Raw genomic sequence first — 13,525 nt, 5'->3', positions numbered from 1 at the left:
AGGTCTATAATTAGCAGCACAGTTTTGATCGAGGGATGGTTTTTTTAAGTAATGGATGTATGATGGCATGCTTAAATGAGGGAAAGATACCGGAAGAGAGAGAAAGGTTGAATATTTGTGTTAAATGAGAGTTGACAGCTGGGGAAAGGGACTGTAGGAGATGTGATGGAATGGGGTCACTGGTGCAAGTGGTCGGATGAGAAGTTTCAAGGAGCCTTATTACTTCTTCTGTAATTGGTTTGAAGTTAGAGAGTGAACTAGATGCTGTGGGAGAGGGAGGGCAGTGCATGGTATGAAGGGATTGGGAGATAATTTTATGTCGGATGTGGTCAATTTTTTCTTTGAAGTAATGGGCCAGATCATCAGCGCGGAGATCTGTGGTTGGGGCCTGCACTCTTGGGTTGAGTAGAGACTGGAAAGTGTCAAAGAGACGTTTAGGGTTATTGGACAGGGAAGTGATGAGGGTGTTAAAATAGGTTTGTTTGGAGAGGTGAAGGGCAGAGTTGTATGTTTTAAGCATGAACTTATAATGGATGAAATCTTCGGGTAGATTAGATTTTCTCCACAGACGTTCGGCGCACCTGGAGCACCACCGCTGTAGGAAACATATTTGCAACGTGTGCCACGGTTGTCGCCGTCTGTGCCTAGTTGTTCTATGTATAGGAGGTGCAGTTTCATCCAGGGCACTTTGCAGGGTTTCATTGTAATGCTTCAGAGCAGAATCAGGACATGAGATGGAGGACATAGGGGCCAATGAGGACTGCATGTTCTTCACAAGTTTCTGGGTGTTAATGGCATCTATGTTTCTATAAGTGTGGAAAGTGGGGGTGACCTGGGCGGGATAGCAGTTCTTGATAGAGAATGAAAGAAGGTTGTTGTCAGAGAGCGGGAGAGGGGAGTTTGTGAAATCGTCCATTGAGCAAAGCCGGGAGAAGACCAAGTCAAGGGAGTTTCCATCATCATGCGTTGGAGAGTTAGTATGCTGCGAGACCGAAAGAGGAGGTTAGAGATAAAAGGTGAGAAGCAGATGGAGAGAGGGGAAAAGCAACGGGGATGTTGAAATCACCCGTGATGAGGGTGGGGATGTCACAGGAAAGAAAGTGAGGAAGCCAGGTGGGGAGGGGATGTATGGTCTGACCGCATGGACCTCAGAAGAAGGGAATGCAAGTGAGGGTACTTGGGGGATAACCTGAAAGGTACATTTGGTTGATAGGAGAAGGCCAACGCCTCCACCTGCGCTTATCCATGTTATGTAAATAAAAGCTTATAACCCGACGTTAAATTCATCCATTGGTTGTATAAATTATTCTTTTGAACGTTGAAACCCTCCGAAATGTAGTTTAGGTTAAGAAAAAAAATTGGCATCAATGCAGAAATATTGATCTGTTAATGGACACAGAATGGTCAGATTTTGGCAAGACAAAAGTTTTGTCGCCTGGTCATATAATGCACCCAATCCTAGTCTACATCCTCACCTGTGCTCAGTAAATGATCTGTTAATTAGTGTGTGTGTATAAAAAGAGAAATCCAGCACCCCCAGACCTTCACTTGAACTGCAACTTGAGCTCTGACAATATGCCAAAAATCCACCCTTCAAACAAAGCCTGGATTATCAAGAGGCTGAAGACCAGATCCACTGCAGAGGTGGCTGGCACCATTAATGTGTCTCAGCGTCAAGATAGATAGATTTGAAGAGACTGGAGAGGTGTTTGACAAGCCCAGGTCTGGCAGACCCCGCAAGACAACTGCTCAGGAGGATCGTTTGTTGGTTAGAAAATCCAAAGCAAGCCCCTTTTCCACTGCAGCAGAGCTCCAACAGGCCTGGTCACCTCAAGTCCCTGTGTCAACTAGAACAGTTTGTAGGATTCTGTCTCGAAATGGATGGCCTCCATGGTTGAATCAGTGCACAGAAGCCAGCACTAAACAAAAGGCAAATAAAAAACCGTGTGGCATTTGCAAGTCCCACAGCCTGCTAAACAGATGGACGCTGGAAAAGTGGCAGAAGGTGGATTTCTCTGATGAATCTTCAGTAGAATTACACCACAGCCGCCGCAAATACTGCAGGAGACCTACTGGATACAACCAAAACAATTCCTCCAACTATATCTTAACTATGATCCTCTTCAAATCCAATAACTAAAAACCAATAGAGCAAATGAAGTAGCAACACGATCAAAAATTTATAAAAAAATATAATTTTTTAATTATAAATAGCAAAAAGTAGAATAAATTTCTCACAAGAATAATATATACAGTACATAACACGGGGTACCTTTCCCCTATAATCATGGACAATCAATAGACAGAACATATAGAGCTCTATGACCTATACAACCTGCTATCGACACATATCATGATAACAATATGTATATTCATGCTGATAATTAATCTAAATCTGTATATTTAAATGCCACTCAGTGTCAACATGCCTACCCATATATATATGTCTCTAATGAATCCGCAGTACATATAACAACTACCTATTGTTCATTGCCCAAGATTAGTGCTATAAGAAAATAACATAGCCAATATGGCTCTATAAGTTGCTATACATTATTACTGAATGAATTCATACCTGCGGCCATATCTGTAGCAGGGTACCGGTCTGTGGCTATACCTCGACGCGCGTTTCACCGCCTCTGCAGTTTCGTCAGGAGGTGACCTAGAATTTACTTTTATCTGATTTTTCTTTTTCTTTTCAATTCCATTCATTGTTTAATTACAGTACTAAAAGTTTTGTCTTTTGATCTTGTAATTGTTTGCTGAAAATCTGGCCTTGCCATAATTATTGCTTTTGTTGCCCTTGCCCAAATGAATCTGTAGTCAAGTAATTTATATTCTTTAAGGAGCATTGTATAAAATGATGGGATTAAACAGATTTAATTGCTATTCGTGTTAAGTGTAGTAAAGGAGCAGAGTTGGAACATAAATTTCATGCTATCTCTATTTTACAAGCATATGATGAGAAAATGCTCTTCTATTTTTATGAGTGCCGGCTCCTGAACACTATCGATTTGAGTCATTCCCAGCGTGCTTCTCTGTGAACTTTCCGCTCCCAGCTTTATCACTGCTTGATCTGTCATTTACAACAACTTTTATTTTGCATGGTTACAGGAATAAATACCCTGATAAACATTATGTCCCGTCTGGGGCAGGATGACCCGGCCCCTTCACGGTAAGAGGAGGTTCACTTTATTACGCATTTAGCAAAATGTGTCAAAGCAATGTTTTATGAGTATTTTAATTTTTTACTTTGCATTCATTCCTGTTGTTTGTGCAGCAAAAATAATAAAACTTTATAATAAAGAAAAAATCCACACTTGGCTATGTCAGCCATAAAAAAAAATCTGCATCAAACTGCCGAGTGTGGGTCCTAAAAGCATGAAGTGTATAGCAAATGGCTATATTTGTATCGCCTTTCTTTTGGCTGAAAAAGAGAGGATACAAACTGAAATGACAGCTCCCCACATAGTGCCCAAGTGAGATCGGTCAGTGTCTGACAACTCCGACCCATAAAGGGGACCATGCGGATTGTAGGTCAGCCCTATGGTTTAGTTAGAAGGTCACCTGGGCAAAAATGACCAATCTTTGCTCTTATGTTATTCTCACTGATCCCCTGATTAATTCTTCTATTTTTTTTATTTGCCATACGGTACCAGAGATACAGGCCTTTTTTGCAGGGTGCTGACTTTTATGGTCTTTACCAAGGGGTTGTTGCTTACAGGACTCTCTGGGGGCATGTTTTTAGGCTGCTCTGTATAATTCCTCTGTGAGCCACGCACCCCCTTGTAGCGACCATTAAAAGTGGCACTATAAAAAAAAAAGGTCGATAAGAAGACGGAGAAGAATATTCAGGGGAGCAGCTAGAGGAAAATAAGAGCAAACACTTGTCACTTTTGACCTGTTTACATGTCCTCTTTAAAATGGTCCCTTCCTTGCATGTGATCTCCTTACAGTTACCCAATAATTGAATGTCTGCTAGCTATAAAAGAATGATATAAATGATGAACTAGCATCTACTTTGATAACTTAGTCCTTTTGTTTCCTCAGTTCACATCTGCATTTTTTCTTTTCTCTGGGGTGGTGTTCACAGATCTGTTTTTCCTCAATTCTGAAAACCGCTTGCGATTCAACCGAAGCCGTAGACTTTCTTTGCATGGTTGTCCGTTCCGTCAATAAGACTGTTTTATCCTCTGATCTCAGTATTCAGCCCTCTCTGGGGTTTGTGATGCATGCTATATAGAGCAGAGACTTCTGTGTTTAGTACCGGCAGCCTTACTCTACTACTTTACAGGAGTCTGAAGTCCAGGAGATTCTGTACACAGGATGCAGCACAAATTGGAAGCTCCGGCTAATCAATATTTCAAATAAAGTGTTGTAAATTAGTGCAATAAAGGTAATCTGTCAGCAGGTTTTTTTCTGTTTCATCTGAGAGCAGCGTAATGTAGAGAAAGAGATCCCGATTCCAACAATGTATCACTTAGTATGCTGGGTGCAACACTTGTGACACAATCAGAGTTTTTAAATATAGCAGAGCTCAGAAAGCTGCCACTCCCCTGACTATTAGCTTTCTCTGTACAGTGTATATTGACAGTAAGGTGCTAATCAGTGCTGGGGGCGTGGGTAGACCGGGATACATGGGGGCACTAGTTTGGCAGTGATAATCTCCTGCTGATAAAACACTGTATTGAAACAGCACACAGCCTAATAAGTGACACATCGCTGATACATTACCGAAATCAGTTTCTTAGCCCCTACTTCATGCTGCCCTCAGATTAAATGGTAAGATCCTGCTGACCGAAGCCTTTCTTATAATATACAGTAAGTCCTCTTTTATTTCCAAATTTATATTTTTCAAAAGGGATATGAACTTTAGGTATACTACGTGGTTAATAGTATAAAATGTTAACTAATTGGTTTACCTAATGTCCATGTAAATGGCTTCTGAAGGAATGGCATGGCAGCCTATTAATTCTGGTCTTGTCCGCCATTCACTAGACACATGAAGATGTCCTCTTTGCTGATATCCTGCTAACAATGAATCCATCACACACTTGCAGGGATCTGCAGTAATTCCGCACTCCTACACTGCAGTTTGACAATCAATGTGATATTCTTTCTGCTGGACATTGGATTTCGGGAACGTTCTTCATTAGATTGGTATCGAGGTATAAAAATAAAAAAATCTGTGCACCAATAAACCAAAGTAAACCGTTCCACAGCTCAGTGTCTTGCTGCTTAGGATCCTTTATCATGCAAAACTAATGAGCGCTTTTTGTCCGTAGGATAAACCACAATGAGCGATTGGAGTTCTTAGGTGACGCCGTGGTGGAATTTTTAACAAGGTAAAAGACAACTACGTTCTGCTCCATAACTATTATGTTCTTGCTTTTCTTTCAGACAGTAATAATTCGGCATTTTAGCAGTTGATGTATAAATAATATATTATCATTATTATTACCGATTTATTATACTTTTTTATGTCCCGTGATCCTCCCAATATGTAGAGCTTTAATGAATCCTATGCTTTTTTTACCACTTCTTTCTAAAACACCACTCTGGCATTTTTTCTTTAACTTCACCATCAATATGGTTTCACCAATGCCTGTTCCCTGCCATGGTAAAATACACACCAGCCGGCGACTGGCCCGGTGCTCGGAACAGAAGAAGGCGGCGGATGATAAGTATTTTACTATGGACAGGGAGCATGCATTTGTGATACCACTCCAGCCCTAATATAAAATGGAAAGACACCAGAGTGGCGCTTTAAGTCAAGATTCAGGTGGGTAAAATCTGAAGCAAGTGCCCTTAAACACAAGGGCAGTCATCATTGCGTCTGATTGTGGAGTTGACCGTACTCTACACTTTGTAGCCGCCATGCTCCCTAAATCCGGCTCCTCTGAACACTATTTCTCCAGTCCATTGTCCATTTTATCAAGCCATATCTATATGTACACATGCACACTACGATCTTGTATAGGTCTATCTGTGTGATGGCCTTGAGAATTTTGTGGCTGGCAAGGAGCTGTTCATTGCAGTTACCTCCAGTGGAAGAGTGTAAAGGGATTGTCCAACACTAAACTGTGCCTTCCCAAATGCTAATGTGCCTCTGGTGAAAATAAAGACCGCAAAACCCTTACCTTCCGGATTGGAGGCCTTCCAGCAATGTCGGCGGCGTCTCCTCAAGCAGTCACTTGACGCTGTTACATGAGTGCGGCAGCGTTCACCCTTCTGTGAGACAAACGGTTCTGTATGGTAGTTGGGTGAAGGCTGTAGATTGACTGACTGCAGCGGTCATATGACGCCATCTCTGGGAGACACAGCTGGAACATTGCCCGTCTGGGAGGTACGTGGTATTTAATGTTACCTTGGGTCACTCTAGCATTTAAGAAGGAGTTATCCAATAGTGGACAACCTAAAATATCTCCTTCAGCATAAAGCAGTGTGGGCTGGAGACCAGATCTCAGGCCCATTCCGAGCCTTTATGTCTCCAATGTTGAGACTTTAGTATATGAGAAACATATAGTTATACCTTGTGCTGCTATTATGTCTTAAGTTGCTGATTTCTTTGGTTGCTCTATGATTTCTCTATGCCTTGAGAATAGACAGTATTTTTCCGCCTGATTTGCCAGCAGGTGTATAACGCTGGCTCGTACGGTGGCTGTATTAGCTGCTCTGACGGGGCGGATTGCTATCATTCCGGAAGGGTCTATTTGGTACTGTGTATTTAATTTACGCCCCACTTATATCTTCTACCTTTTTATGGCTCTGTAGTAAAGCTGGGCATGTGTAAATCATTATGGAGAACTTTGGATTTTCTGAGGACAGTGTGTCTTCTGTAGCCGAGGCCTCTTAAAAGCTGCAGTATCATGAAGCATTTTTATGGATTTGCTGGCGGTATTGCTCTGTCCCCAATGCCTATAAGCCTGTTCTGCCGCTTCTCTATTTTTCTTGTAAATGTATCAGTCTCGTGGAGCAGGCTTTCTTTTTTTATAAGAAAATATGCCTAAATTTATATAACTGATGCAGTTAGCAACCGAGCAGTGCCATCTGGGTAATTATCACCCATAATTAATATAGAAATTCAGAGGGCTGGCACTGGCATTTCAGAAATTACAGTTTCATCAATATATATTTCTTTCTAACAAGTAGAGCAACTGAATGATGCAGAGATCAACACAAATGGGTTAGAATGGATTTTCCCTCACTGGATATATGCAGATTCTGAGTCCTATTCATACATACCGATGCAATTTCAGGATGTCCTTGTCTCACATTGCAAGGACAATGAAATAAATGCATTTGCCGGTGGTACTATCATCTGCACTTTTTTCTTTGTATTTTGTGCTCTTGCAGAATTTAGGATATGTTTAATCGCTTTCCCTTTCCTAGCCGACAGCCTAACCTTGGAATTTACACGAAGAAATACGGCAGACTATACAGTAGTTTGTGATTTTCGCTTGCTTCTGACATATAACCAAGAAACAAATACTGCAGAAATTTCTAAAGTGCAGTTTTGGAGCTGATTTATGAAACATTACTAAAAACCCACAGTGTAACCTGTGAGGAGATATAAAAAGGGAAACCGTAATGCCTATATTTCTCAGTAATAGGAAACCAAGAGTTTCTCAGTGATAGATGAAAGCACGGAAACTTATTTGAGTGGGAAGTACTGAGTTGGGAAACAGAAATGAATATAGATTGTGTGTGTATATGTGTATATATATATATAGGGGCGAGTCCTAGCTCTGCAGGATTTCATTAGATGCACCTGCCTAGCTTTTTTGTACTAGAACCAGGGCGTGTGTTCACTACGTGTCAGTCTGCTGAATGGAGAAGTGTTGAGTGTGCTGCTGGTGAGTGACCAGCCAAAATGTGAGCTGTAGAGGAGAGAGAGATGTGCCGGAGTCTCTCTCTGGATGGACATTGTATGGGTCAGCTAGGAAAGCTGAGCAGTCTGTTTGTTAGAGCTCTATAGAACCACATGAAAGCTGCAGCCTGTTCAGTGTGAATTTTGCCCAGAGTACAACACTTCTGTTTGGCGCTGGAGCTCGGGCTGAAGGGGATACCGCAACTGGTGGAATCATGTCTTTTTTTGTGTATGAAGTTTGCTTTGGGAGAAAGGACTGATAATCTGTTTGGAACGGTTTATTAGATGTTATGCATGTGCCCAGAAGAGACTATTTTTTGGTTTAGAATCCTTTGGAGTTTTATGAAAGCAATAAAACTGCACGTTTGCACCAAACCACATTGTCGTGTGAACGTTACCTTAGACTACCTGAGAGATTGAATCCCTGTACTGTGAAAAAGTTTTGGGCAAGTGTGAAAAAATGTTGCAAAATGCTTTCAAATATAGAAGTGTTAATAGATTATTTTTTATCAACTAGTAACATGCAATGTGAGTGAACAAATGAGAAATTTAAATCGAATCAATATTTTTATGACCGCCCTTTGCCTTCACACCGCATCACATCATCTTGTTTTTGTAGGAACTCTGCAGTGAGTACCGTATATACTCAAGTATAAGCCGAGATTTTCAGCCCAAATTTTTGGGCTGCAAGTGCCCCTCTCGGCTTATACTCGAGTCACGGTCGGCGGCAGGGTAGGTGGGTGAGGGGGAGAGAGGATTGTCGCATACTCACCTGCTTCCGGGGCTCCTGGCGCTGTCCCTGCAGTCCCACGGTCTCCGGGTGCCGCAGCTCTTCCCCTGTTCACGTGGGACCGCTCATTAGAGAAATGAATATGGACTCCACTCCCATAGGGGTGGAGCCGCATATTCATTTCTCTAATGAGCGGTAACGGTGACCGCTGATAGAGGAAGAGGCTGCGGCACTGAAGACCAGCTGTCCGAGGGAAGGAGCGGGACGCCGGGAGCAGGTAAGTATTACATATTCACCTGTCCGCGTTCCACACGCCGGGCGCCGCTCCATCTTTCCGGCGTCTCTCCGCACTGACTGTGCAGGTCAGAGGGCGCGATGACGCATATAGTGTGCGCGCCGCCCTCTGCCTGATCAGTCAGTGCAGAGAGACGTCGGGACGGGACGCTGAGGAGCTGCAAGCAAGAGAGGCGAGTATGTCTTTTTTTTTTTTATTGCAGCAGCAGCAGCAATGGCACAGCTTTATATGGTACATCTATGGGGCAATAATGAACGGTGCAGAGCACTATATGGCACAGCTATGGGGCAATAATGAACGTTGCAGAGCACTATATGGCACAGCTATGGGGCAATAATGAACGGTGCAGAGCACTATATGGCACAGCTATGGGGCCATAATGAACGGTATGGAGCATCTATTTTTATTTTTGAAATTCACCGGTAGCTGCTGCATTTTCCACCCTAGGCTTATACTCGAGTCAATAAGTTTTCCCAGTTTTTTGTGGCAAAATTAGGGGGTAGGCTTATACTCGGGTCGGCTTATACTCGAGTATATACGGTATTTATGAAAGCATTCTTACTTTTCAGCATTTTTTGCACAACTGGATAAAACGTTTGTACAGTATTCAATGCATGTATGTAATATTTATCATATATATCCGTGTATGTCTAGAACATATATCTGCTTTTTGGAAGCTCATTTGCCCTGTCTTTTTATTCTATGTTATTTTATGGATTTTCCCAATAAAAAAAATACATTTTTAATTATATTGCTGGAATCTCTTTACATCTTGTGATTAGCATCTTAATTAGTTGCAGGTTAGTTGTAAATAATACAGTATATATGTTTGCATGAGATAATGGGTAAAGATTTGGTTCTGTTTTCACTTGTATTACTTTAGTAATAGGAGTAAACTTGCTTAACTTTTTCATGCAGACTTGAGCCTGGTCCAGAAATCCAACATTCATGGTCCGATTGCGGCTTATAGGCATATATGAGGCTGTTGTGTTTGGGTCAGGAGACCTGCGGCTGGTCCAAACATTGCAGTCTGCACTCGGGCCGGCCCGTGAACACCGCACATGTGAAACTGGCCTGGAACTGTAGAATATCACTCAAGTGCAACCAACACCATTCAGGATTTTGAATTAATTTATGAAATTGAAAAAAAATCTTTCATTTTTCAATAATTGTATAATGTAAATGGAGATTATTTCCTCGTTCACCAATTAGACCTGCAAAATGGAGGAGTGGAAAAGCAAATCCTAAATAGCTGGGAACTCCATTGATTGGTCAATTGTGGTCCTAGACCATTTTTCAGCGTTGGCATTGGGATGAGTGCATACTAAGGTCCCTTTTGGTCTTTATTATTGCTAATTGATTATCCAGCTTTTTTGGGTAAATCGATTATATTTTCCCTGTGCATTATTAACGCAAATGTTTGTATGATACTTTATGAATGTATTCAAAAGAAATAGCTTCATTCATGGGAGCTAAACATTGCAGAGTGACGATCGCATGAGTTAAACGATTATCTACTTGTGTAAAAGAACCCTTAGTCCCAGCTATAGGTTGTGAGCTGTGCTATACATATGCATGTGTTAATACAGCCACTACCCTGGAAAGATGTTCAAGCCTCTTAAAAGGTTCACCCTAAATGAATGCTAGAGGGGTAAAAAAATAATTAAAAAAGAAAATGCATTGCAAGTCGTCTGAGACTCCGGGCACATGTCTAATGATATTCCGTGCAGTACAAGGTTACTGTAAAAATCTCCTAACTTTCTGTGCAGTGGTGACAGCAGCGTATTTTCTGTACCGCGAAGATGACATCTAATTAAATATGCTGTACAAAAGATGTGATCTGAGATCAGCGATGTACTTAATGTCCCTGGCCGTTCTCGCTAACCACCTCCATTACAAGTGCCAAGCCACCAATCCATTTCTCAGAATTGCAGAGGAGCGCTGACGTTTCCTAGTTGTAGAGAATAAGAGCTGTAGTACCAATATATATAGGGAACTATGGCATTATCTTAGGGCAGTGTACTCCAGGCTGTGACTCTCCAGATGGTGCAAAACTACAACTCTCAGCATGACTGGACATTCACAGTCCTAGAACACAAGGATTTATGTGCAGTTTAACACCTTCACTGCCAAATGGAAGAAATTAAGGGCTGGAGCTTATATATTGTAGCAAAAACATTTTGAACATTGGGGTGAACGAGAGAACTCCATGGTTCTGTGTGTCATAGCCCCCCATGTACAGCCTTCCAGCAACTTTTCTTCATGTTATCACCCCTCTTACCAGTCATATGTGCTCAATGCCAAATTAGTGTAAGGAGAGCTTTGTCCCTTTCTAGTCTGACGAAGGCAGGACTGTAACGCGCGTCGGAGCGGACTCGCGATCCCCAGGAACCTACATACAGTCCTTGGTGTTCAAGGTACTCTAATGGATCATGGAGATTTGTTTTTTTCACTTTTAATCCTCTGTTGAAGATATTTGTACGTTCCCAAGCTGTAAGTGACATGTATTGTGTGCCTATAGCTCTGCCCACTTGCGTCAGCACATTAGACAAGCACATACACTTTTGTCCTTTTTGTTTGTTTTTTTTAACAAAACATTGAATGTGAAAGCGCAATCGCATGAAGGCTCACATGAATGTCTAGTGTACTTCTTGGTGCCCTACACAAGCCTTCTCCATGTACTATGTTAACACCCTCCATGAATGGCCGGTGTGTGAGCGATCGTTTTATTAGTACTTTGCACCCCTGCTGCCTCCGCCTTTATCGTGGGGTCTGCTGCATCCTGTATTGCTTTAGTTTTGTGATCTGTCTCTGTAATCCAGCTAGATTTTCTGAGGTCATCACTTAATAATAATCGTTCTCCTAGGCCTTGTTAGCAATGTGATAATGCTGTGCTCAGGACGGGCAGTGTAGGGAGACGTCATGGGTCCGAGTGGTGCGGAGAAGCCTGGAGGTTCCTATTTGTGCTGCTCCCAGCGAAGTCTGCGGAAAGGCCGGCCAGCCCTCCTTCTGATTGTAAGTGCGGAGACGGGTTTGTATTTAGCACGCTGTCGCTGTTCTGTGGCACCGTACTGCTAAACTGTCATATTTTCTTTGATAAACACAGGGCATGTTTCTGTGCTCGTAGCCTGTAACATCCCTCTTCAGATATGGCGCTTCCTTTGAAGTCTTTTACAGTGCTGATGGGCTCAAAATGTAAGATTACAGAATGAAATCCAGCGTGACTGTCGTGTCAAATGCCTTTTTATTTTATTTTTTCCCCCTCTCTCCTCTCCTCCCTCTTGAAGGATCAGCTTGCCTGGAACAGATAGGCAGCTTCCAAAGCTTGAGTCCAATTTGTAGGAAGCCGGGCGATTATTTCAAAATGTTTGTCACTTCTACTTGCGGTGATTTATCTCTGATCTTGTATTTCCTAACCTGAAGTGAAAAGCTTGTTTACAAGTGAGATTAGTTTTATGGGAATACACATTGGAGGGGATTAGAAGATAGAAGAAGCCTTATGTGCAGTATGGGCTGGTTAGCGTTTAATTCGTCTGGCCTGAAGATTCGGCAATTACCTTCTTGAAACGTTCATAAAATTTGTGCTAAATAAATAAATTTTCTTCTATCTGCATGTTCTAACGGAGCGTACTTTTACCCATTTCAGATCCCTTTGTTCCGATCTAGAATGTGGTCTTTTTATTTATTTTTTGGAGTTCATACTTCTTGACTCTTATTTTCAAGGTTGACATCATTCACGTTTCCTCAGCTTTTGTGTTTTTTTTATATTACGAACTACTGTACTCTCTGGTGACATAGCTGACATTTCTTTGTCACGGTTCATGTCATTCCTAACTATCTGATCCTTCCTCTGTCTTGTGGATGAGGTCTGCTCAGATTTGTCAGTCCAGGTTGTGCACTGGTTTGTCATTTCAGCGCTGGTTCATTGGAAGTCTTATCTTTCGGTTCCTCTCATGGTTGTCACCTGTTGTCTTCATATTGATAAACAGTAAATTTGGTCCTTTCTTATAAATACAGTACTTAAACCTTTTTGTTTGATGTGTAGTGTTATTGGTATTATTTTGGTTTACATAAAATATTTTGATAAATGTTTTTTTTTTTCAGCATTTTTGGATTGTACTGTAGGATGACCAAGAAACCATAATTTTGTTGTCTTGGCAATACAACATGTTCATTTGATCACTACTTATGTGACAATACCAATCTTTTTTTTATTAAACCCTTTTCTTATTCACTAAGTAGGCTTATGTACATGACAGATCTTTTATTCTGTGTTCGACTCAAGGCTGCCAAAGGCACCCACAGTCTCACCCACCCTATAGCTAACCACTCAAGTGCCACAAATAGCATTAGAACAAGCAAGTAATGGTGCTGACACAAGTCCCAATAACATCACTACGTTTGTGTGAATTGCCAAATTAAAACCATATCCCAGGGTGAAAATGAGAAAAAAACGTTGTGGCCACCTGAGTTCACCCTATAAACTGGCATTTTCTGTACTGTGTAACTGGTCCCCTTTGCGGTGTAGGCTGAGACAGCTGAGGGCAGAAGATTAGGGTGCAATTACATTGCATGACTATCTTGTATGGAGCATTCTTAACAATGCTCATTTCACGATAACCGGGCATGC

General features: G+C 41.7%; 1 protein-coding gene across 3 annotated transcripts in view; it reads left to right on the top strand.

Annotated features, from left to right (window-relative positions):
* DROSHA (drosha ribonuclease III) overlaps positions 1 to 13,525 on the top strand; it is a 276,733-nt gene that overhangs the window by 171,177 nt on the left and 92,031 nt on the right. For all 3 annotated transcript variants that reach the window (XM_077269726.1, XM_077269724.1, XM_077269725.1), the window contains exons 19-20: positions 3,115 to 3,175; positions 5,286 to 5,345. In XM_077269726.1, coding sequence (XP_077125841.1) covers positions 3,115 to 3,175; positions 5,286 to 5,345 — 121 coding nt within the window. The remainder of the gene's footprint in view (positions 1 to 3,114; positions 3,176 to 5,285; positions 5,346 to 13,525) is intronic.

The sequence above is a fragment of the Ranitomeya variabilis genome, chromosome 6 (genome assembly GCF_051348905.1).
Source record: "Ranitomeya variabilis isolate aRanVar5 chromosome 6, aRanVar5.hap1, whole genome shotgun sequence".
Taxonomy (NCBI): domain Eukaryota; kingdom Metazoa; phylum Chordata; class Amphibia; order Anura; family Dendrobatidae; genus Ranitomeya; species Ranitomeya variabilis.
Note: the sequence above shows the minus strand (reverse complement) of the source record. Positions and strands in the feature narration are given on the sequence as shown.